The sequence below is a fragment of the Leuresthes tenuis genome, unplaced genomic scaffold (assembly GCF_036924035.1).
Source record: "Leuresthes tenuis unplaced genomic scaffold, fLeuTen1.0.hap1 SCAF_7, whole genome shotgun sequence".
NCBI classification, from domain to species: Eukaryota; Metazoa; Chordata; class Actinopteri; order Atheriniformes; family Atherinopsidae; genus Leuresthes; species Leuresthes tenuis.
Window position 1 is genome coordinate 6,565,817 of NW_027325361.1, and position 25,198 is coordinate 6,591,014.

A 25,198-nucleotide genomic window follows, 5' to 3' on the forward strand; every position below is an offset into this window, starting at 1 on the left:
AGTTGTAATTCAGGAGGTAGAGAGGTCATCCCTCAGTAAAAAGATTGCCTTTGATGTATCCTTGTGCAAGATACTAAATCCAAATTCTGTTTCCTGGACAGTAATACATGGCTAGGACATAGTGAGCAGCACCATAGCCCTTATTAGTAGCCAAAATCTGAAATAAATCAGGTTATACTTTTGCAAAAACTTTGTAATCTATAAATCTCCAACAGGTTTCTACAGTAGCTTTACTAACAATTTCCAATTCAGTGTGCTGGAATTCTGCACCACAAGTCCGATTACATGACTTGCTGAAACTTTCTAGCTTGGTGTGACAGTGTGCCACAAAGCAACTTTGATCACAGGGCTTGCAGGAATCCAATCTATCCCTTTTCATTTTTTGCCTGTGGCCAAAGCAACACAGGCCACCAGCTCCCCCAATCTGCACACTATACTGGACAGGTAGACCTAGATGTCCTAAATAAAGACTTCAAATGACTGCAGTCTGCTGAACAGCATGAGCGAGGTGGAGAAAGGGAGTGCATTGTCAACCTTTCAGTCTGCTCTGCACCTGCTCCTGAGTAAGCTGCCACATCTCTCTCACACATGTGCACACACACACATACACACATACAAGCACAGTATTGTGTGGTCCAAGGCCACATTGAACAACAGGCGTGTCATAAAGTCAGTGGCTGACAGACCAACAGATACAGACAGTCAGACACAGACTCACCCCCTTGGCGACCTGTGTTTCTTTTTATTTGAGAATGTGTATGTGCTCTTCGACGAGGCATATTATTAAGTTGTCAAGTGTCTGACAGAGGCAGAGGTCAGAATTACAGCCTTTTGACAGGCTCATCTATTGAGCTTGAAAACATTTAGTCTCACAAACTCACATACAATGAAGACAGAAGAAAGGTGGCATAGCAGAGTTTTGTCTGAAACACCCTTTCCCCCAAAATGTTTTCCAGATCAGATTGTTATAACAACTGTACATAACTTTGGTTTCATTAATCCCATATAAACACCAATTCCTAACTGTTTAGCAATGCCCTGTTCTGTATTCTCACCACAACTATCTTGGCTATTTGCTATTTTAAGTTAATAATAACCCAAAGAAGGAGCTGGAATGTCTGATAATCAAACCACTTAGCTGTGCATACAGTAAGCCTGGAAGGCTAGAGAGTTTAAAACGAATTGGATTAATAAATAGTAAGTTTCAAAGGGATGTGACTGTGCTACAGGAATGGATTTTCTTTTAGCATTATACCACTTTACAAAAACAGCCAGTTGGCCACTCCTGAGAGATTTTTCAGATTTATAGACATAGGTTTTATGTGTAAGTTTTATTTATAAGATTTATTACATAAATGCATGTGGAAGAATGTCTGTGGGTTTAAGCTATCCTCACCATGGGCTCATTTCCTTCAGTCAAAAACCTCAGCTGTGTGTCAGAGAGATTACACAATTTGATCTAGCAATAATCCTCAAAACTGTTACTCCCTTGGTGGTTTAGGAATATTTTATTTGTAGTTGTCTGTCCATCTAAGCACACTTTTTATTCATAAAAGCACCTGAACGAAAATGACGCACCTCTACAAAAGCAAATGTACTTAATATTGCAGTCATAATGTTTAATACATTTCCAATCCTACAAATGCAGAACCCTCTGAAAGAAACTAAAAAAAACAGACTAAATGCTTTAGTAAAGTCCTCCATAATTACCAACTAATCTACTAACTATATTAAGAACACACAGTTTCAGAATAAGTAGTGTATTGGTAATATCAATTTGCACTGAGGTTTAAACTGCTAATAATACTCAAACTAAGAAATTATAATCACAAATTTTTAAAAAACTAAACTGACAATGGAATTTTGAATCAAAACAACACAGGGAAGAAACACTTGTTAAGATATTAATGAACATAATCATCTTAATTAAAGTGAAACGTTTTTAAGTTTATTGTCTATTGTTTGTCACAAAACAATTCAACAACGGAGGAAATAATTGAGGTGGTACTAACCTGTCAATGATGCCACACATATCAATCTGCAGTTGGCTGTAGTTTCCCAGGAGTCTTTGCTGCACTTTGATCAGATCAACAAGTTGGTCATCCAGTGTGAGGAGACGCATGCATCCCTGAAACACACTGAAGGAGTTTCTGCACTCCAGAATGCCCCTCTGAGTTGGACAACCTGAGGATGGAAATGCATGACAATACTCACCCGATAGTTGTATTCACTAATATACCAAGGATTGTAGTTTGGGATGATCATCGAATAAAACACAAACTGTAATCAATTCATTGCAAAAACAAAAAACAATCAAGAAAGAAGAATCCACAAAATAGTGGCTCAAGGTAGTTCGCTAAGTTGAGCAGGTGTCCCTGAGGCTCAAAAAAGTCCTAATTACAGCAGCCTAGACCAAGTCTGTGGTACTTTGGTGCATGTCATTCCCCTCCATATGCCTGTTATTCTGTCTTCTCTCAACTGGTTACAAAGTACACTATAGAGCCCACAAAAAATATATTAGAAAATAGATTAATTTTAATCAAGTGTCTCCTTTCCTTGTGTTAAGCTTATTTTCATTCAGGAACATAAAACGTTTTTTGGATTCTAGACACTGGGCAAAATGCATCATGCATGTATGAAGAAAGCAATCCAGTCAAAAGCAAAAATCAAAGGTGGAGAAACGGAAACACAACCCTGTTCAAAAAAGAAAAAAAATGCCAAAAACGTGAAATAATTAGAAAAACAAAGTCTTTTATTAATCCAGGATGAGATGCGACATGTTGTTACAATGTTTTTTAAGGTAAGACACAAATTATTTAAACATATTTTCTAATGTGTGAAACAAACAGCATCTAAGGCACAAGGAAAGAGAGACTGCAGTGAGAGGCTGAAGCTCTTCAGCTTAACAATCTTTTCTGTAGCTCATCCCAAAAGCCTTCAAACCTCTATATGCAGACTTTTGGGTATTTTAAATGTTATAAGCAATATTTAGTGACAATTTGATAACATTCCTTGAGACTATATTTGTCATTGCAGTTGCACTTGTATCCAGTAGCTCTCTGAACACAAATCAGTAGATCAAGTTTTCATGCCAATTTTTCTTTTCTTTAGTCTGTGACTAAAGATATCAGAGTTCTAGGAGACATCCAAGCATGTGATAATGACAAAATAATCATAACTGCAAACACCGACTTAGAATTTAATTGGAGGAATGGGCAAGAAAATCATACATCTGACAGTTCAAATATTTTTGACTCTGGAAAACAGATTTTAAAGTAAAGTGCTGTAAAATTGAGATAGAGCCCAGGACTCCTCCTCAGGGCTGCTGGTGTGTAATGGCTAATCTAACTGTAAAACCATGACTGTATGTGTGACAGCCTATCTAGAATTACATTTAGCTCCTGACTGATCCTATTTCTGTGTTAGATATAATCAATACGTGGTAATAATTCATACTGTTGGGACACACAACTGCATAATTTCCAGTTATAAAACTCAGATCACACTTTGAGTGTCATTAGTAATGTGTCAGAGACAGACTTGTCTTTTGAGTTGACTGGTCTTACGTTATATATCGATGTTATGAAGGTTAACCTTATATTCAAACTGTATCCTGTCCGTTCAACCCATCTATATCATAGTGGAGCAGCTTTAAGAGTTCCTGATGAGATTTTGTTTGGACATCAAAAGGATTTTGTGGGAGACAGAGACTGAGGTGGGCATCTAATACCAAAGGCGTGAGAGTGGGCCACTCGGATTTAATAAGGTCCTTCGCTTAGAAATACAAATATCAACCAGATGGTCACATCCAACTGGGGTCATTTGCCAGAATCCTTACAATCCTGTGCAGACCATGAATGTCAGAGTAAAATGTGTGTAAGTTGACATACATTGGATAGGATACAGGATTTCTCTTAATTGTATTAAAATTTTTGTTGTGGCTTTTGGGGACCAGGACAATAAATGCCCCCCTTTATTAATAAAAAAAAAAAAAAAGGTGGCTACAAGCCTTTTCCTCACAGAGCAGTCATTCATTTGACTTCATTATATAACCATGACTGGATTTCATCTTATTCAATTATCTTGGTCTGTATGACGAGCCTTTACATAGAACTTTATCTCTTTTTGTTTATTCTCATTTATGCTCCCAGCATAGGCTGACCAAATCCCATTAATGGGCTCAATGTGTCATCCATCTGTGATTCATGCTCTAAGATTACGTTGGAGGATGATATTCTTAGGCCAAATACAGCATTTCTGCTCCGGGCAGAATTGCTCCAATTACAGTCAGCCCAAAAGGCAGAGAGTTCAGCACTTCCAAATAGTGTGAAAAAGATGATTCACTGTCCATTGTCATCTTTAATCTTAAAAGCACCAAAGAACATTTTGTATCAGTTGTCTTTAGTGCGGTGACAGTGATGAAAGAAAGAAGGTTTCAAAGTTTATAATTTTTGTTGTGCTCTGTACAGCACTTCGGCAATAAATACACTGGTCATAATCATTTAACTTTTCAGATGTAGTCAAATAAGCCAAATAAGTGTGACCTTTTCATTATATTCAGTTTTATGCAATGAATTTCCTTTGACTGCTCTGTGAAGTATTCTTAAGCAATTATATGCAATATAACACACTTTATGTGGTTGTAAATCAGTAACTGTTTGGAAATACAATGCATGAAAACAAAGTGGAACACAATATCCAACAACAATATCACATTTGTACCTCATAAAATATAGCCCAATGTTTTTTTGGGGTTATCATCAAGACTGAGGACTTTATGCTTTTATTGTCTTATGTTAGTATGTTGACACAACTGCAATTTGTCTAATGGAAGTACAAGTTTGTGGAGCATTTTTTGCTCAAACTCCTTAATAGACAATGAGGCATTTGTAGCAGGTTAATGTACTGCATAAATCTATAAACTGATAGTGAGAAGGCCACAAAAAAATGCAGACAGTAGAAGTGTAATGCATCAAGTAAGGAGAAGCAAAAAAAAGAAAAAGAAATTCAAAAGCGAGGAAAAAGAACAATCAGTTTAAAGAAGTGTCAAAGAAAAAGAGTGGGGAAGAAGAAGAGAAGTCATAGGAAAGAGGATAGTAGATGAATAGGGAACAGAGAGGCAGAGAGAACTGAGCAGTTTTATGATTTTATTTCTCTCTATGTGGTACAAAAGGAAGTGGTAGAGACAGTGATTATTACTGAAGTAACTGTATGAATTTTTACTTGCACTCAATGTCCATGTCAGCAGTTTCTTATCTTTCACATGACAATACTTAGTTTATAGAACCAAACATAAAAGAGAGGGCTTCTAGAATTTCAAGTAATGTCTTAGTAGACCTGTTTAGATAGCAAAAAGAAAAAAAATAAATAAAGCACACATTAGGCACATATTCTTTAGTTTCGTCTTACCACCAAAGAAGAGTTGACTGTTCAAGGTTAGAGGAAGTGCAATGCTGGTGTGAGCGGTGGCTCCTTTGTCTTTGTCCACTGTTATGCTCAGATGATCTTGTTTGGATTTCAGCTGTACAGAATGCCACTGACCATCATTCAGAGCTGAGCCTGAAAGAATGCACACACACACACACACACAAACGTTTCAAGATGGTGGGACAATTCCCTAGGAGTGAGCGTGACTCAAATCCCTAGAGTCACTCAATCAATCAATCACTCAATCTACCATGCACGGTGGGAAGAAGCCGGAGTACCTGAACAGAACGTGCAAACTCCACACAGAAAGCCCCCCAGCTGGGATTCAAACCAGGAACTCTATAGCCTATAAATGGACTAATGACTAATTTGTTAAACAAAGTTAATACCTGATAAGTTAAAAGCTGGATTAGTGTCATAATGTAATAATTACTTCTGAGACTATGCTGCCAGTCTCCTAAGGGGACATATCAGAGGTAAAATCCAGGCAAACAGTTTGCAGTTTGCAAATGTACTTTGCAAAGTCGCAAAGTAACTTTTTTTGTGTATAAACTGAGGAGTCCAATGCATTCAAGTCTTGTTGTGTGTCCTTTTTTAAACCTTTTGAATGGTGATGGTTGGTGTATGATTGAGCAGCTGACACATTACTATTCCCTGCATGTATGATTAAAAAAATGCTCATTCTCTTACAGAGGCAATCTCAGTTATGTAGAAATACATAAAATCTCATTCTTTAAAGCCATTTGAGTAAATGCAATTCATTAAGTTCAGCTTTCAGAGTCCTGAAAACATCTTTATATATGAAGAAAGTTACTGATACTGGGAAGCACAGATGTCTGTGTCTGAGATATCTGAAGCTGTCCTATCATGGCCATGACTGGACATACCTGTTCTGAGCTCCAGGAGTGTCCTGCCAGGTTTACTGATCCGAAGACGAAGCCTTGCCTCACTCAGGTACAGGAAGACTGAGCCTTCCTGCTGCGGGAGGTCAAAGGTCAGGAGCAGCCCTGCCTTGTTCCATGTCCTGAATTGTAGTGTTATAGAAACAAACCCTGACGGCCACGATGTTAGTCCAGGCAACTGAAGGAAGCTGCGTATGTCGGTAAACGTCACAGCGACTGAAACCGACTCAGCACACGTAAAGGTCACGTTGCCCTGTGAAAGAAGGGAGGGAAGAGTGAAGGAGAGGAAGAAATGTTTATGAAAGAGATCATAGAATATGAATATTCATCAGCTGCAGAGGCTGACTCAGTTTGACAGTATGTCACAGAGGTCTCATCAGCACATCTCAAAAAGAGGACAACTATATTACCATATTGATATTAGATTCCATTAAAAAACTGAAGCATAAGGGCCACAGAGCTTTAGCATCAACTTCACAAATCCTGATCCCTGCATCGCTTTGGGAAAGAGAAATGATGCAAATATCAATATTCTGCCTAAAAATTCTATAAAACAATTGCAAAAAAATATATATCATGCTGCCTGTGGAGGAAAATAATGATGTTATTGTTTAAAGTATTATTTAATGTAAGGGGCATAATGTATATGCATTTCTACTGTCATGTCACCATTTAGAATAATTTATACCACATAAACTTCCTTAATTTTTCCTTTTTCCATCCCTCTCAACTTGTTTTGCTTTCGGCTTTATAGCCCTAAAATGTGATAATATCAAAAGAGATTATGATGATGCTAATGATGCTGATGATGACAATGAGTGTCAAAATATGATGCAAATGATGAACATGATGAAAATAAAATTCATGACAGTAAACATTAGCATAATAAGCACACTGGAGCAGAAGAGGGAGGAGAATAAAAGAAAAATGGGTAGAGTTGCAGAAAAAGCCTGATAGGAAGAGAAGAGCTTCACAAACATCTGCATCCGATTTCATTGCTGATGGATGAAGGATTATATAAACTAACAGATATATTTATCACTATTGGACGGTGGCCAAGAGCAACAGGGGGATTTTATATGATCCTTGCGAGGTATGCATATGTGTTTTTGTAAAAGCAGCATTAATCTATGAAAAATGAAATAATCTAAAGAAACTTTCAAACCATCGATCTTTACACACTTACATAGAATGAATTTATGTACAAAACCAACAAAATGCCATTATAGTATCATCTGATCAACAAGCTGAGACATTTAGAAAAGTGATGTTTTTAACCACTTCAATCCACCACAAGCAGCCATCCAATCTCAAGTCATACTAGTTTCTAAATCAATGGTTATAAGTAGTGAGAGGGCAATGTGTCCTAAGCTGTTGTTTTCTGTCAGACAGTTATCTTGTGACATAACAGGAATTGCAACCTATGAACAGAATAAACTAAAAGCCTGTAGATGTAACTGATTAAGCATGCATTTAGACCTAACCATGCACATTAAGTCTAACCCTAACCATCTGCAGGTGATTGCAGGATAGAAAAGAAAGTGGTCGCGAGTGGGAGGAATGTAGAAAAGTGCAACGAACAAGGAAAATGCTTTGCAGTGCCATGTAATCAAAAAGTCAGACTATCAATTTGTCACATTAAAGTCTGCGAGTTAGCTCTTTCTGACATTACTTCATTTCTCCTATGACCATTTGTGACCAACATGGAAAGTTGACTACATTATGTATAAGTATGGAGACATAGCAAGTTGACATAGTAAAGAATCAAAGCAGATACAAAGCTGTATCTGTGTGAGGAATATTATTGTCAAACTGTAATGTTAAGATCTGTGGACTAATAATTCTTTCACTCTCTGTCATGAGATTGGGCTGATAGCTTAATTGATGTAATGTTCAGTTTTGAGGGACTAATCTTGTTTGTGAAAATCATGGTCACACTTTCGCTCTCTGTCATCAATGTGGATGTGTGTGAATGAAGATGTGAATGAAGCCGTGGAGATCATTAATGTAACAGTGACCAATGATTGAATGACTAAATGGTGTGAGTTTAACAGCTTGATGAAGGCTTTAATGTTATGCCTCAAAAGGATATCTCACCATAAACAGTACAGACTGACAACATTAGGTACAGTGATACAAGATAGAATCATCTCGTATGAGCTTTAGATGCAAAATATAACTTTACAATGTTCAGAAAACTTTGTTTTATAATAAGAGAAAAACAACCAACAAACATTGCTCATCCAAAATTGATCCAGAATCCAAATTTGAACTGATTCAAACTCCTAAATGTATAAAGAGAAGTTTGCAAAGCTGACTCTTGGACTTGGACTTCTATCCTCACAGAGCAGAGCAGTTTTATTCTATAAGCCTTCAGGCATCTCTGGGTTTTCCATTTGACTTTTCTGATGCAAACTGACATGTCGTTTTTAGTGAAGATGTAGGTGCTATGTTGCGTGGAAACAAACATTATCTAGGACAGTAATGTACAACCTTGAGCTGTAAACTGGCAAATATTTGTAAAACAAATCTACGTGGCTCTATGACACAGAAATGTTTCCTTTTCTTTTTGCTTACTTTTCACCTCTACAATAATTTCTTTTGTCAAATCTAACTATAAAAAAACTCATAGCAGCATGTCCCATGACTAAAATGTCAAGAAAACACAATTTGTGGAACTATTGAAGTTGTGAGTAGATAGTGATCTGCTAAAAAAGCAAAAGCTCTCCAACTTTGAACTTATATCTGTCCAAAAGCACACGTTTGTCCTTCCGATGAACTCTGATTGGCAGATTACCAAAATGATGCTCCAAAAAATGCAGAAACACAATAACTTACCACTACAGTGGCCTGTGGGCTGTTCTGTTTCGCCAGGTCTATCAGGTTCAGGTCACTATATAGCAGGTTTTCCAGGCAACCATGAAAGTTCCTGTTGGACAGAATGGGTTTCTGCAGTCCATGGCTCTGGACAGCTGCCAGACTCAGCTGCACAAGATATCAACAGTAATAATCTACAAATCACTGATTAAGACCATCAAGACCAATAAACAAACCAACCCCAGCACCATGCTAGCAGAGACTTAAAGCTCACAGTCTGGAGCAATATGTAACAATAAAATCCCATTAGCAATATAATAATGGCTGCTTATAACTATGTTAAAAGTAAAGGCACTTGCTATTTATTGGTTGGTACTACAATGGGTTAACAGAAGATATCTGTATTAAACATATCAGGGAAAAACTATTTTGCAACACTAGTCTGCTTTACAATTTTTTTTAAAAAGAATAAATATGAACATAGACTGACATGAGAAAATAAACAAAATATTCAGCTAAAAAACAATCCTGAAGACATCTCTAACTCTTTATCTTGTGTATGGCTCAAGTCACCAGTTTTGTTGAGTTTTCTTCCTCAAGATTTAGACACAAGCCTGCATATGCATATGTTACTAGCATACATATTAAAAGTTTGCATCACATTTACCTGGCAGTTAGATTAAAACATTAGACTAACATTGGCCACACAGTCCACTGTTTGAAATGGCCTTGTCTGTCTTCTCACCGTGTGAATATGCCAGTGGCTGAGTTCAGGTGGTAACTGAACTTGCTGTGTATTTTTATCCACAGTGAGGTTGAGGTGAGTGCTGAGCCGCTCCAGCTTTACAGGGTGCCAGTGCTGGTCATCAAGCAGACTACCAAGAGAAACAAGAAGCTGACCACCAGAAGATGAACTCACACCTGCAGCACATTAGGAATGAAGAGAAGAGGAAGATTACTGGCATGATGCACATTTGAAAGAGCTGTAATGTCTCCACTGATCATAGCGATCTTTTTATGAGCTCTACCTGCTAAAAATCCTTGATCTATTTGAAACATATTTGATATATATATCATATACATATTGAGTGAGCATTCCTTGTTTGCCTCCATCAAACATATTTAACAAGAACAAACTTAAAGCCTTAAAGGGTCTCTGCAATTTTACCTCTAAGGGAAGGTTTGTGTTTATGTTCAGCTGATAGAGGATAAACTAGAGATACACCAAGTAATTCATTATAAAGTGTATATTCTTCAGATAAACACACATACAGATTAATTCAAGAGAAATAACTGAAAAATGTGCTGCTAGAGACAAACGGCAATTAGCTTAGGTTTAAGTGTGGCACAAGAAGGGAAACGGCGTCCCTCTGATTATTTTACCCTCGCCTTCCTTTTTCATTATGATCTAAGCCATCCAGATCATTCCAAGTTCCATTTCAAGTTTGCATCTGTAAGATTTACCAAACAGAGTTGGGTTAAAGGTTAAAAATGTTGAGCCGTCAACAAAAGTTAAAATGAGGAAGCTTTGTAAAAGTAGGTATTGTTTAGGATCACACACAAAAAAAAAACCTGAATCCAATGTACATTTACCAGCTTGCAAAACAAGAAGAGTCTCTCAAGAGGCAGAGGGACAGTTTAAACAAAGTTGCCCAGACATCCCTTTCTTTGGCTCCCTAATAAAGCTCTTTTGGGAATGACCCAAAGTGTGTCCCAGAGTCTGTTCAAAACAACACACGTCTATTTAGGATGCCTCTTTTCCATCACTGCCTTCAGCTTGTGACCACAACAGACTGGCAGAAAGATCACATCTCTGCAGTTGCTGTGCCAACAAACTCATATTCAGCCCACAGCAGATAATTCGCCCTTTTTCAGCTGAGAAAACTGGTCTCAGACAGGCGCTAATTGTCCTCTGAGCCATATCACCCAAAGCAAAAAAGACTGACTCAGTGCACACTGCATGTCACAGTCTGATTAAGCTAACCAGGACTGCAATATCCAAGGAAAGCGAAGGTGCAGCCTGAACCTAAATGATAAGAGCGAAATCTATAACTTTTTATTTTTCAACAATATACAGTGAATTATACTTAAATAAATAAATACACATTTTTTCCCAAAAAATAGAGGAATTGAGATGGAATGGAATAACCTAATTGCTATTCGGCACAGTCATCAAAGTGGTGGTGATAATTTTGAATTTTCAAGAATGTTAAATTATTCCTTTGAATATTGTTATTGCTACTGACATTGGCAAGACATGTGGTTACAGTTTGAGTAAGTAAAATTACTGGGGGAGAAATCGACAAAGGAAGTCTTATGACAAACACTAAGAGAAACTCTTAATTTCCAATTCTGAAACGCTCTGTCCCTTCCTTACGCTCAGTGAGTCCCTTATTCATCCTCTCATTGGCTTCCTGCTTATGAAGAAGTTGTGAGGGGGAAGTATGTTAAGTTCAAAAGCTTTCAAACCTGCCTTGCTTTCATTGTCCAAGTCCACACAAGACAGCTACATGAGACTACAAAAGCCCGCTTGATCTATCCACACTCAATGGAATTATATTAAATGCTCTTTTGATGAACATTTGAACAGAAGTTTAATGTTCAAAACAGTACCCTGAGGTAGTATCACTTAATAACTAAAGTCTGCTATTCCATCCATCCATTTTCTATACCCGCTTAATCCGCCAGTTGGTCGGGTCGCAGGGGGGCTGGAGCCTATCCCAGCGGTCATTGGGCAAGAGGTGGGATACACCCTAGACAGGTCGCCAGTCCATCAGTCTGCTATTCCATTACAGATATTCCCTCAACCTCTATGTCTGTTTACTAAGGATGACAGTAACAGGTGTTATCAGGAGATACACTGCTGTAACAGTCTAATTATTCTAGCTTCAAGTTGTGCCAGTACTTTAAATAAATTTGAAACAAAGCTTTGCTACAAAAGATATGTACTTCCTCTTCTTAACCGCTTATCACCTTTAGTCAGTTACAACCCCAATTACAAAAAAACTGGGACACCGTGTAAAACGTATATACAAGGAGGATGCAATGATTTGCAAATCTCAAACCAATATTTAATTCACAAAAGAATGTAGAAAATGTATAAAATGTTCAAAGTGAGACATTTTATTATATTGAGAAAAATATTGGCTCATCTTAATTTGATGGAGAGCAACACATCTCCAAAGAAATGTTGGGACAAGGGCAACAAAAGACTTAAAAATAAAGTGGACAAAGCAAAACACCTCTCTGCACAAGGAACATAGTCGGAATATCAATATTAGAAGCTCATGATATTTTTGGTACTAAGACGGTACTACAATAAAAGCAAGAATTATTCTGTCATGGATATTACGATACAGGTTCCAAAAAAAGAAAATTGTCTGTGAACACAGTTAACTGTAAGTACATAAGTAGGTTAAAGATATCATGCAAAGAAGAAGTTATATGAGAACATGATCCACACACCCATCCATATTCTCTAGCCCAAGCTCTCCTAAAATGGAGGCAAAGAGAGGAAAACTGCTCTGTGAGGTGAACCGAAATATTAAATTCCTTTTTGAAAATTACAATAGCTGTGTTCTCTGGATTAAAGAGAACTGGCAACTGCTATTGTCACTCATGTTATCAGGTTTGTCTTTGTTATCCATGTCAGGTTTCTCACAGTTCTAGTCAGGTTTTTGTTTTGTCAAGTTTTTCATAGTTAAGTTTTGGTATACCGACTCAGCCGCGCTCTTTGTTTTGTCTGGATTGTTAAATAAATAAAGTTTTCAGTTATCTGCAGCCGAGTCCTATCTCCACCACGCCACGCACACCACCCATTCCCGACGTGACAAAAACCACATAACCTATGTTATACAACCTGGGATTGACAACTAAACCAACAAAAAAGGCCAGAATGCAATGATTTTCAAATCCAAACCTTATAGGAGCTCAGGGATATTTCTGAAAAATGAACACAGCTGGTCTCTGAAACCATACTAGTTAAACACTCTACTATGTAAAAGAAAACATGAACCAAAAACAAGAGCAAGAAACAGTGCAGCCTCTGATAGGTCTGAGGTTCATAGAACACGGACTGAGTTGAAGTGTAAAACTGTCCTGTAGTGTTGCCACTCAATTTTTGAAATTCTTTAGGCCTATCAGTTGGCTTTAGCCCTCCATTTTACAGGAGAGGTTACAATGCCCCTTTACTTTTAGGAATCAAGAAATGGGGGTTAACACACACTTAAGTTGGGTCTATGAATGCCATTTAGACGACTAGATGGCCGCTACTCCTTGGTATCCAACAGAAAGCTGATATAAGCACGTTTGTGCCTCCCTATATCCAATATATTCTATGAGGCACAGGAAGAAGAGAGTGGAAATTATCTCTAAATTGTGTAAAATTCTAAATCAAAACAGAATGAAATAGAGTCAAAGCATTTTCCTTAAAAAACTTTTCTTGTCTTCAACCAAATTAGTTAGCATTTATGTTTACATTTAGAATAATTCTGTATACATATATATATAAAAAAATAAAAAATGAAAAAAATAAATCAACCTTCTGTTTTAGGAACACTTTATTTCCTTTTTAGCATTATGTTAAGTATCAATTCAGTTAAATTAATTTAAACAATTGAGCCAAATAACTCCTCTGACTGTCGTTAAGTGTGGGTGAAATTTGTCAGTTTACATATTACTTAGATCTTAGGTTTATGGCCATGTGATGTGAGTCCACACCACTTGTGGTTTGAGACAGGCCGGGGACAGACATTTATGTTATCATTCACTTTTTCTCGCTCTATCTTCAAACATTGCTGAACAATGTTCACTTTTAAGTCTTTATCTCATTTCCACACATTATTTTAGGATACATATTGTATTGACGCAGCACTTACACAGTCAGCAGTAAGGAACCTATTACACAGCAGTGCTGTGCAGTGCAGTAAGACTATCTTCAGGTTCCTTTTAACAACCTGTAGGCTGTTTACAAGAAAAAGTCCAAACGGCTCCCTATAAATCACTTTACCGTTGCAAAATGCTTCACTTCATCTAATCACCACAGTTCATTGTCTTCTTTTTTCTTTGTCAACTGACAAATAACTCAAATGCCAAGGGGGAAGATCTAGTTAAAACTTTTGTTGTACTGTGAGATAAGCAAAACACCCGATTGTGGTGGTTTTGTTACTTAAAGACTTGAATTTTCTGCATTTATTTCTTCAGAGCGTAGCCAGCAGCCACACAGCAGGTCTTTAATACTGAAAATGGAAGGGGAAAAACTAATTTACTTAACATGCAGCTTGCCCTACATGCTCCTCTGATGCCATCCTAATTTAGTCAGCAATACTTAACAGCATTTGTCCAGAAGGTAGTGGACCAAGACACAGTAGCCCTAACTGTATTCACTGCTGTGTATTACAGCTTCCTGAAGACAGTTCACAATTTAACTAAATTATGAAGCAGCATGCGAGATCATAACAATCTGACATTTTGATAAATGTAAAGCACTGGGGATATTAGGTGGTTTTGGAAAGAGGACATAAATCTTAATGAGACAGTCAATTTATTTAAACATCTTGGGGAGCTACAGGCTGACAGAGAGGCTTTAACTTTCTCATTGTGTTTTTTTTCTTTACGTGTCTTGTCTGCTCGCTTACTGTGTGTCAGTTTCTCCGTGTCTTTTCACTGAGCCATTAATTTAAGCTAATATATGTTACCAAGAAAAAACCTCTCGGGCTGAGCTTTTCATGTTTTTGTTTTTTTGAAGCTTTACATTTCTCTGAGTCCCATTCTTAGCCATAATAAGCCACCTGTAGCTTTTTTTGTTCTTCAGTCGGCCTGTTTTTCTCATGATGTACACAGATCTCTGCTAAAACAGGAGCGGGACTGACAACATCAGGTTGCCAAATGGGAAAGATAAATAAGAAAAGTCTCAGAGAATATTTCACACTCTCCAGTGAAGATAGTACATCTAAGCCGGTGGGTATTATCTTTGCTCTCTGTTAGTTTGATCTCTCTTCACTTCACTTCTCTTCCCTTCCCTTCCCTTCTTGTCTAGTTGCCACTGACAGTGCCATTGACTGTGGAGGGACATGCTGTAGCTCAAGGTAGATACTCTGAGCTATTGATCTAAATTACACCGTCTGCAGACTGCAAACTCTGGGGAAAGTCAGAGGGAGGGAGGGAGTTGTGTGAAGTGAGAAAGAGAAGAGAACACAATTGAAAAAAAAAGCTAATAATCACCTTTGAATTAAAAAAAATCCAGTAGGGTAGAATTAGGGCAGCATATGAGAAAGGCTATCACAAATAACAATGATGACAAAGAGAAAAAATATATAGGCATATCTGCCTATATATTTTATATAAATATAGCCACATTATCAAAGCTCAATCACATCTCTTTTGTGTCACAACAAACTTTTGTTTATTTTCTTTCAAGCCTTTTTTTTCTTACAGTCTAGCTGGAAAATATAACAGATGTCAGTCAAACAATCGAAGTCAGTACAGATGAATAGACAACATAGTGCCATCAGGGAAATGATGCTCTTCCCCCACAGGAGGGAATTGGACAAAATTAGGGTTTGTATAAGACTGTATAAAGAGTAATACCAGAGGGAAATTAAGGCAACTGTAAAACCTTAGTGTAGAACTTTGGTCTTTTAATAACTAATTATAATTTCAGTTACAATCAAACACACAACTGCAAACTCAAAAATCTTGTGTATATATTACATATTTACAACCCTGTCTGAAGCCACAGCTTAAGGCACTACCCTCCAGTGGAACTCCACACTGCGGTTCTCAATGGGAGGCTTGTACATAGACCTTTGGCTGCCCCTAGGGGAAGAATGTGGTGCAAACATGCCCACCTCAACCCCCTCACGCAAACTAGCAAAGCTCTGTTAAGAACCTTTACACGTAGAGCATAGAGGGCTTTCTTTGAGGCAGTAGAAACATGTTTTAGCTCTGATGTTTGAAAAAAAAGAAAAGCTCCATTTCCCTCCTCTATTTCCATTGGAGCTCTCATGCACAGTTTTGGAAATTCAGACTATATCACAGGTTGTGGCTCTGAAGATTGTGCAGTTAAAGCTCTCCTAAAGAGATTACGGAGTGCAACCATCACCTCCGTCAGCGACATCATCAGGAGACACGTCTTAATTTCATGATCAAGCACGGTGGCAGTTTTTCATTGATGTCCCCATTCTAAACCCTGCTGGATTTGTCAGCCCAGATGTTTCAAGAGTTCTTTGCACACTAGCAGAGTTGAGCAACCTGAACTGAATAAGTGGTTAACAGAACAGTCTCTGTGATTTTGAGATAGTTTTTAATTAGCCTATGTAGTATTTTGAACTGAAATGATTTTTAAAAAGTACTCCATAGAGTAATCTAAAAGTAAAAATAGATCGACAAGTCAACAGTTTCTTCTTTATTGTCATGACAAATCTGCCAAAACAACATGCCAAAATGATTGCATGTGAACTGTTCTTTCTTTCTACAACAGCAGTAAAATCTATACAGATATTAGTAAAAAACTATATGAAAATAATACTTGATATTTTCACACAGTGACATGGGCCCAAAGTTGGGAAAACAAGGAACCCCAGGTCTCAAAACTAATATCTGTTTTAATTTATTACCAGGTCCCACAGTGGAATATCATAATGTGGCATCACATCCGACTATGTGACAGATCACATCATTGTCAAACTTTAATCTAACCTGCTCTGTCTTTCAATTTTTTTTCTTGTCTATGCAAAGTGCAGGCACTCAAGAGTCTTGACCCAGTATAGCGTATATTGCTATTTTATTTTTCATGCCACCTTCACACCTCTGCCATTGCTCTTATTAATCTATAAATAAAGGCTTCTATTGAGTGTTTTCAAAAAGAGAAAATACAGCTGCAACATGCTTGAACTGAAAGTTTTTGATAATCATGTGGTCTGACTTTGTCATATCACAGGAAAATTCATTCTTAACCTCTTCGTCAAATCTTAATGATTAAAAAAACAATATTAAATGTACAACATAGAAGTAATAATAGCAATGAACAGTATTCTTTGCTTTGAGACAGTGGGTCAGTGCTCACTTTAGGTACTTACTGGCAGCTTTCTCACCAACCCAAAGGAACTGCAATGGCCTGGTTTTCACTAGACATGGTTGCAACAAGTTCGAGGTGAGATGTCAATATCTTAGAATAAAAATGCATGCCTGGTCAATTTTTGATGGAAGCTACTTCAAGTTGTACAGAGCAGATGAAGTAAGATATGAGAGTGTTAGAGAGGATTCGTTAAATCTTTTACAAGGAAGCTCCTGAACATAGCATATATTACATCACTCCATCACCAGTAGTCCAAAATTAACAGGTCAGAGGATTTTAACTATGAATGACAGTAGCTGGTTAGTTGGAAAACACAAGGTGATGAAACCATAGACCAGTATTTGTCCCTATAGTGAAGCTTTGTCAGGGACACATTGGGGGCAAATAATGAGTCTGCATGAGAGAAGAAAAAACAAACAAAAAAAGAAAACCATTAGGTCACACATTGATTGCACTGGCACCTCTCCTGATGCAGACGTGTACTTGTTGACTACTGGAGAGAAACATTGAGGTTACATTCATATTTTTTGCTGGGAAATCTTGGGATTACATGTATATGTTGTTTCTAGAGATGTAACATAGCTACACCTTATGTGTAATTGCATTACACATAGGTTTGAAAGCTTGAAAATTCCTTGATTTCCTGATGTTTGGAACCACCATGAATGTTTACCTTGATTTCTGAACAGTTAGTTTTGTGTCTTATGAGGTCAAAGTTAGTTTTAAGAAGATTTTTAGTTCTGTTGTATTACCATAATCCTAGACCAATCATTAAGCTCCATATAAAAAATACAACCATACTGAAGAAAAATTTCTGTATAAGAGTTGTTTCGATTACATGGAAATCTTCAGCCCACACTGAAATGATGGAAAGGTTGCAAAAGTAAAGTCTACTCTAACATCCAGATGGCATGGCTTATGAGAGGTTTGCTGTATGGTGATTAATGCAACAGCTCAGCTTTACACTCGTTTATACACACACACACACACACACACATTTCCTCTAATAGCCTCCAAGGCGTTCCAGTCTTTTCAGGAAAAGGATGAAGGATTTGGATCATGTTATACTGTAGCAGCCCACTTTGATCTGTAACATTTATGCTTATGTAGGTATTATCCATTATAGATTAAAATGAATCTGAGTGAGGATGTCAAACAGTGAGAGAAATGGTGTGTGAGACAGACCTTGACTAGATTGAGAAAAACCAAGGAAACAGTCTCTGTAAGAAAAATAAAAGCATCTAAAGAAAAATGAACAAAGTAAACATGTTTCTCCAGCAAATAACTCTTTCTCCCTCAAGTTAATCTGCAACATTTCTTTAACCTGTAACTTAGTGCATTCAGTGGCAAAATCTACAAAGTCCCCAAATCCCTCAAAAATCTCATTAGTTTTCTCTGGGACACTGCCTGAGATATGGTTAAACACAAACACTGCACCGAGTTAACTGGCAAAATAGGAAGAGGCATAACTTTTCTCAAAATTGGATCAGTGGTATCTTACAAAATCACATGTGACAAACACCACACCAGCAGATGGATGAGACCAACTTGAAGCTCGCTCAATTTAATTTAAGGCACAAAATGTGCTAGATATTAAATTTAATCTATGGAGACAAGATTGAGGAAACTCTGGAGCCTGAGAGAGTGCATAATTACGCTGTACGGTTTGAGCATTTAGCTGACATTTACACAGAGCTATGAACAATGCATGAACAGGCAGACAGTGTTTGCCAAAATAACTTCTAAACCAATTAAATTCAAATACACAAAGTTTCAGAAAGCTTACAGCTGTCATGAAGAAGTTGACTGTTGCTTTTTTCCCATAAAACAAGATGTAACCTTGTGATTAGTGTATAACCTGGTTCACCACCTGACCCACAGACTGCTTGTTATCATTCACAGTGATGAAAAGGACAATCTGCTTTTGAAAGCTAGATTCATAACCCATCCATTTGTTGGGTTATATAATCTGTTATAGGGCAAGATTTGGGGTTCAGCGGTAACAGCTCCCCAGTCCAGGGCTAACACAGAAAAATACCCATGCATGCTCTCTTTTACAGTGAGCAAAAGATGTGATTTTAACATTGCATCTGTACGTAATCCCCACACTTCTCTCACCCCGAATTTAGACCACTTTTAGCCATGGTAGTATGAAAATGAATGATTTAAGGTCTGGATATGATGTTATTACGGTAGTATAAGTTGATATGGTATTATCTAAGGAATATGTGAACATTCAATCAATTTCTTCAGTAAGACCTAGAAATTTTCACTTTTACACCAAATTTAGCCTAATTTTAGCCTGGACATCTAAAGACCTTTTAGAAATCTTTCCAACCAAAAATGCCTATCTTGGCATGCATATTTGTGGACTTTGGAAGAAAGTTTAAGAAAGACCACATAGACAATTCGGGAAAAGAAGCTAAACAAGGAACATTTTGCTTTGGGGAAACAATGCATCCAAACCCCAGACCACTACACACTAATTTCATTTGAACAAACAAGCTGGAATAAAGTTTGGTTTGGTTTAAATAAAATTGTATTAACATTTATAAATTACAATTGTTGGTCAGTATGCCACAGTTTAGTTTTATCATCTACTTTTTCAAATACATTTTTTTACCATAATTCCATGTTTATCTTATTGCCACAAATAAAAGTAAAGTGTCTATGAGGATTTTTAGTTCTGCTAACAAGATGGCCAAAGAGGCAGTCTTTACACTGAATTTGACTGAATATAATTGTATTGATTTGGATTAAACTGGCTTGTAACACCTCTGGACTTAAAATGGCATACCTCCTTACTTTGTCACGTGCCTTTAGATAACTTCTTTTGCCCTCACTTCCAAAATGTGCAGCAATTTGCAAAGGGGTGCTCATTTTTGACAATGCAAAAGCACTCTAATCAGTTGCTTTTTTTTTAGCTGGGAATGCTGGAAATTACTTTTTTTAATGGCAGTAATCCTTACCTCTCTTACCAGGAAGAGTGTTCCTTTATTTAGTTTAGTCATTTTGATTGTGTATCACTGTGTTTGTGTCAATCCTGTCTACCCAGAGAAGGCTGAAATATGCCAAAAAACAGCTGTGTGGTAGAATAAAACTAAGTTTGTATAAAATGCAATACAGAAGAACTTATGGGATGTAGTGCATTCTATAAAATTGTAGTCCAGTTTGAGAGATCATTTGAAAAACTTCAAAAATGACAATTAGGTATTATGCTTTATAACTCAGAGGTCAGTGCTGTACCTTGTTGATGGTAGAGCAGCAGCTTTCCTTTCTCCAGCACAAGATTGAGGCTGTGATCTCTGTGTCCTTCAGCATGCAGCAGAGTCCCTGAATTTTTCAGGGTTTTAAACTTCAGAGAGATGACCTCCATCACTGCCCAGCTCGGCCTGACGCCCAGTCTGTAGACGAGGCTGCTGCTGCCATCAAAGCTTGCAACGTCTGAAGCTAGGGCATAGAAAAAGTGGGGGAAAAAGCTTTTTTTCTGCACACTTCACTCCTCTCATTGAATAACACACAGTTCTGTGCCAGAGGCTGATAAGAAATTTATGGTCTCAGTTCAAAAATGAAAATACAACCTGATATGATTCCGAGTCACATGATCATTTGCAACTCTTATATCAAACATTCATGGTGAGATTTATTGGCACCATTTAATTTCAAGTACAGATTTCAGAATACCTTCAAAATTAAAGGGAAATTAATCATTTTGTATAATTTTTAAATAGAATGTCCAAAGTTATTGAGCAAAAGAAAAATCACCAAATAGTGAAGAAATAATACACCCCTTACTAATAAGCAGCTACACAGCCTTTGGCAGCACCAGGCTGCTGATAGCTTCTGCCACCTTTGCTATACATTCATGCTCTTTGAATTTCCTGGTGTCCTTGAAGATTGCACCACATATCAGCTCACTCCAAGAGTTTTTAGGAGGATTTAGCTGCTGTATGTGTGTTTTAGGATGCTCTGCCACCAAAACATAATCCAAAATGCTTCGGTAGCAAAGCTACAAGACATGATTGAACCACCACCGTGTTTTACTATAGGCAGTGTGTTTTTTTCTTGAGGTCTTCATTTAATTATCTTTAACAAACTGAGGCTCCTGGTGTCCTTCCTGGTGTTATTTTATGGTATTCTTTAAAGGTTAATTTCATGGTCTATGAGTTTTTGTGCTTTGGTTTTGACTTTGTCCATCAGTTTATTGGTTTCTAATCTCATGTTATGTTAACACTTCTTCTTAGATTTACCTTTGTTTTAGTGTCATCATTATTTCAGTTTATGCCTGTTTGGTATTTAGTTAGGTTTTCTCCTGTTTCCACATTATTTTGTAGATCCTGATTATTTGTTCATCTCAGTCAATTTTACTGCTGTCCTTTTTGAGCCTGATTTCTGTTGTTGATTAACTCTCACCTGTTATTTTTTTTTAATTAGTCCCTCTGTATATAAGAAGCCCAGTTTTCCTAGTTCCAGGCTAGATCTCTGTCATTATCTTGTCTTTGCTCAGTCAGTCAGTGTGGTATGTGTCATCTTAGCTTCCCCTTTCAGGCAGTCGATCCATCTTCTGTTGTCACTTGAGTTTTGTTAATTGTTAGTTTTACAGTTCCTGTCTCTGCAGCATCCTTTGTTTCTTCTCAATAAAATCACTGTTACCTTGAACTGTCTGCCTTCAGCTTCTCCTGTAAGTCCTGTGTTTGGGGTCATTTCCCTTCCTCCCATGAATCTTGACACTTCAGAGAGCCTTTTTTTAGTGCGTAGCATATAGCATGGGCTGAAATCATCACTCCAGCTTGCTCCAGTTAATCTTGAAGCTATTGTTTTCCACAATCCACACAAACCTTCACATTTTACTCTTGATGCCACATTGTTGGAACCGTTTGTCGCTGTTGCCGTCATTATTGTAAAAACTGAATAACAAACAAGTATTTTATACTATATTTCAGTAAAAATAAAGTATGGTAAAGTATCAGTAACAATTCAAATTGTGAACAGTTTATTTTTGTTTTATTTTCACTCATTATTTAATAAAAATATTTTATTATTCGATTCAAATTGTACTCGATTGATTAATTTGAGCTTATTTGTGAAGATATCATACTTACAAGTAAGGAGCAATACTCGAGCTTCAATATGATAACAAAATAGTTATCAGTACTAAACCTGGAGTAGAGTTGTTCTTTAAAGTGAGGATTCTCAAGGAGATCGTTTAAAGAAGGAGAGTGACGCTCCTGCTCTCGTAGCATTTGGTAGTTTGTTCCACTCGTGTGGAACCACAAATTCAAACTCCCTGGATTCAGACTCTGGGGGGTACACAGTTGGTAAGAAGGGGAACAAGCCTGTTTTCTATCCATATAAATAAACAGGAAAAATTTAATTCCAGATGCATCCTCAACATCTTTAAGGAGCTAGATTTCTTTTTTTTGTTTGTTTTGTTTAAACAGAGAAAAAACAGTAGCAGCAGTTGAATGATGACAGCATACTTACTATATCTGCAGCCATAAATTTCCATTCTGAGTCCAATCCTCCCAGTGGGGTTCCAGTCCAGAGGGATCAAACGAAGATAGCGAGTGATCACTGACTGCTTCAGTTTGTACAGGACCACAGTGTCAGCGTTACTGTTACCTGGAAAAGCCTGAAACAGCACAAGTATTTTAGTTTGCTTCATTCTTTTTATACCAGAAGGAAAGAAAAACAAATTAATTACAGCTGATGAAAAAACAATTTCTGGTATATGTGCTTCAGTCAGGATCAGGGGTACTATGAATGTACTTTGTTACAATGAACATATCTGTACTCTTTAAAATGCTTTGAATATTTATGGAGAGGCTAAAAGCTTCAGTCTCTGACAGGTCTTGACTAAAAACAAACTATGCTGATAGAACCACTGAAAGATCTTTAGATAAAAATGCTGCACCATTTCTCAGTTTCATTCAAGGTCAGTATAAAGAAAAAGGCTCCTTGACCCGTTCAGTCCTGAAACAGTCCCTCTGCATTTTCAAACTTAGAGCTCACAAAGGCCATTGATCCTATCTGCTCATGTTGTCTCTGGCCCCCACCCCTTTATCCAATGATCAATAATCCTGGTCCTATTCTGTGTCCGTACCAAACCTCTCTAAAAAGACTAATGGCATCCATTTTCCCCAATCAGCTGCCTGAGGAAATCCAGGGAGACGTTCTGGTTGACAGGCACACACAGAGACACAACTGCATTAGTGTCTGTAAGGACCAAACCAACAAACAAACTCACATAAGCAAGCTAAATATATGGTCATGCGTACATATATAAAGGCATTTCCTTTCCTCGCGTGTTTCCTCCTTATTCAAGAGTGTGTGACATTGCCTGTCTGTGTTCAAGTCTGCTGAATGTGTACTGATGAGGCTTTGAGAGTAAGATTGGCTTCCCCGTTGCTGCATAATTGTGATCTCAGTGCTCTCTTCAATGCTTCGAAGGACTGAGCCGGCTGGGCAGTGGAGCGTTAAGCTCAACAAATGGCTGTTTCCTGCTGAGAAGGCTGAGGAGAACAGCATCTCATTTACTCGCCCAAGCACCTTTTGAAATATGAGTAGCCTCTGACAAGCTTTCAGCCAAGGAGAGAGAGATGGGGAGAATGAGACGATGAAGAGGAGGAGAGGATATGAGAATGAACTATAGAGCAACAGTGGCTGACAATGTATTTTCTCCATAGTAACGCTTTTTTTTTTTCCTACTTTACATACAGTGCATTGAGGTGTAGTTGAGTTTCTGTTCATGTATATCTACAAAGGAGCTGCCATTTGTCAGACAAGTTTGAAGATCTACTTTCCTATTGGATATCTACTACTTTACATCTTTGGGCTGCTAACATCCACATGTACTGAGGCATTTTTTGTACACATCAGTATGAACAACTAATGCTGTCCAGGTATTTTATTTAGGATTGGATGATGGACTTTACTGCATATGCCCACCTACCTCATGTAAACAAAGGGGATAATGGAGCATAAAACTGCATTTGTGTGTAGATGAAAGGCCAGAACATTTGTAAAGACCTGTGTCTACAAAACATTTTAACTTAATCTTTGTCTCTAGCCTAATGAAGACTTATGGTAGATTTCAGAGGGGGTTTAACATCTTATACAGTAGATTTTGTCTTTGTATATTCTTTGTATAGTTGTCTTATTTTAATCACTGAAGGGTAAAATAATGTATATAAATAGGATGAATTGATGAGTCATGATTTTGTTTTAAGGACTGTCACAGAGATAAGGTATGTATGTGCTGCATAGTCCTACCTTACTTTTACAAATTAGTGGAAAAATAAGCGCACAAAGTGCATCAGATGTGGTTTTGCACATGCATCTACAAAGGTAGGAACTAAGACAATGAGGTGGTTGGTACACACACAGATGGCTAGTTCTGCTCTGATCATTGTTGCAGCTTCCATGCTGATTAACTCTGTATTGAGCTGTTCTGTTTTGTTAACATCTGCTAAGTTACCCGACATATTCATAAATTTGTAGATCACTTGTCAGATCCTATCTAGAAGAAACAAGTGTTTCTGTGTTTTCATATGTCCATATGTATATAGCACAGATGGAATTTGATTTAATTGGCTTATAACTGGTTTATAATGTCTTGGATTATAATTGGCTGGAATCAGATTGTATTGGTAAAGCACCTTGAGATAACACTCTCTCCAAAATCCACTCCAAACGTAGACACAAAAACAGAAGGAATAATTTTGTTGGAAATGATTAGCCAGCCAGATGACTCAAATATGACTACACGTGTATGTAGAACAAGGTGTAAAAAGCTGTACTTAAGTACTTAATTTTCCACCAGGAGATGAAGGAAATTTCAGTAAGAGTCAGTTGGAAACCGTGTGACTGATTCAGTTGTGTTTGCACTGAAATTTCCATCTTCCCTGAGACACTAAGCTGCCCTGACAAATACCCGAAGCTTTAAACACATTCTGGAAACTAATCTGGATTCAAC

General features: G+C 37.4%; 2 protein-coding genes across 2 annotated transcripts in view; one reads left to right on the forward strand and one right to left on the reverse strand.

Annotated features, from left to right (window-relative positions):
* The window catches only part of cp (ceruloplasmin), a 442,499-nt gene that overhangs the window by 91,282 nt on the left and 326,019 nt on the right, over positions 1–25,198 (forward strand). The window lies entirely within an intron of this gene.
* Positions 1–25,198, reverse strand: part of LOC140311609 (contactin-associated protein-like 4) — a 99,437-nt gene that overhangs the window by 36,414 nt on the left and 37,825 nt on the right. Inside the window, exons 4-10 of the mRNA XM_072389015.1 lie at positions 22,708–22,855; positions 20,470–20,673; positions 9,892–10,067; positions 9,168–9,314; positions 6,315–6,582; positions 5,410–5,559; positions 2,013–2,184 (exon numbers count right to left, since the gene is read on the reverse strand). Coding sequence (XP_072245116.1) covers positions 2,013–2,184; positions 5,410–5,559; positions 6,315–6,582; positions 9,168–9,314; positions 9,892–10,067; positions 20,470–20,673; positions 22,708–22,855 — 1,265 coding nt within the window. The remainder of the gene's footprint in view (positions 1–2,012; positions 2,185–5,409; positions 5,560–6,314; positions 6,583–9,167; positions 9,315–9,891; positions 10,068–20,469; positions 20,674–22,707; positions 22,856–25,198) is intronic.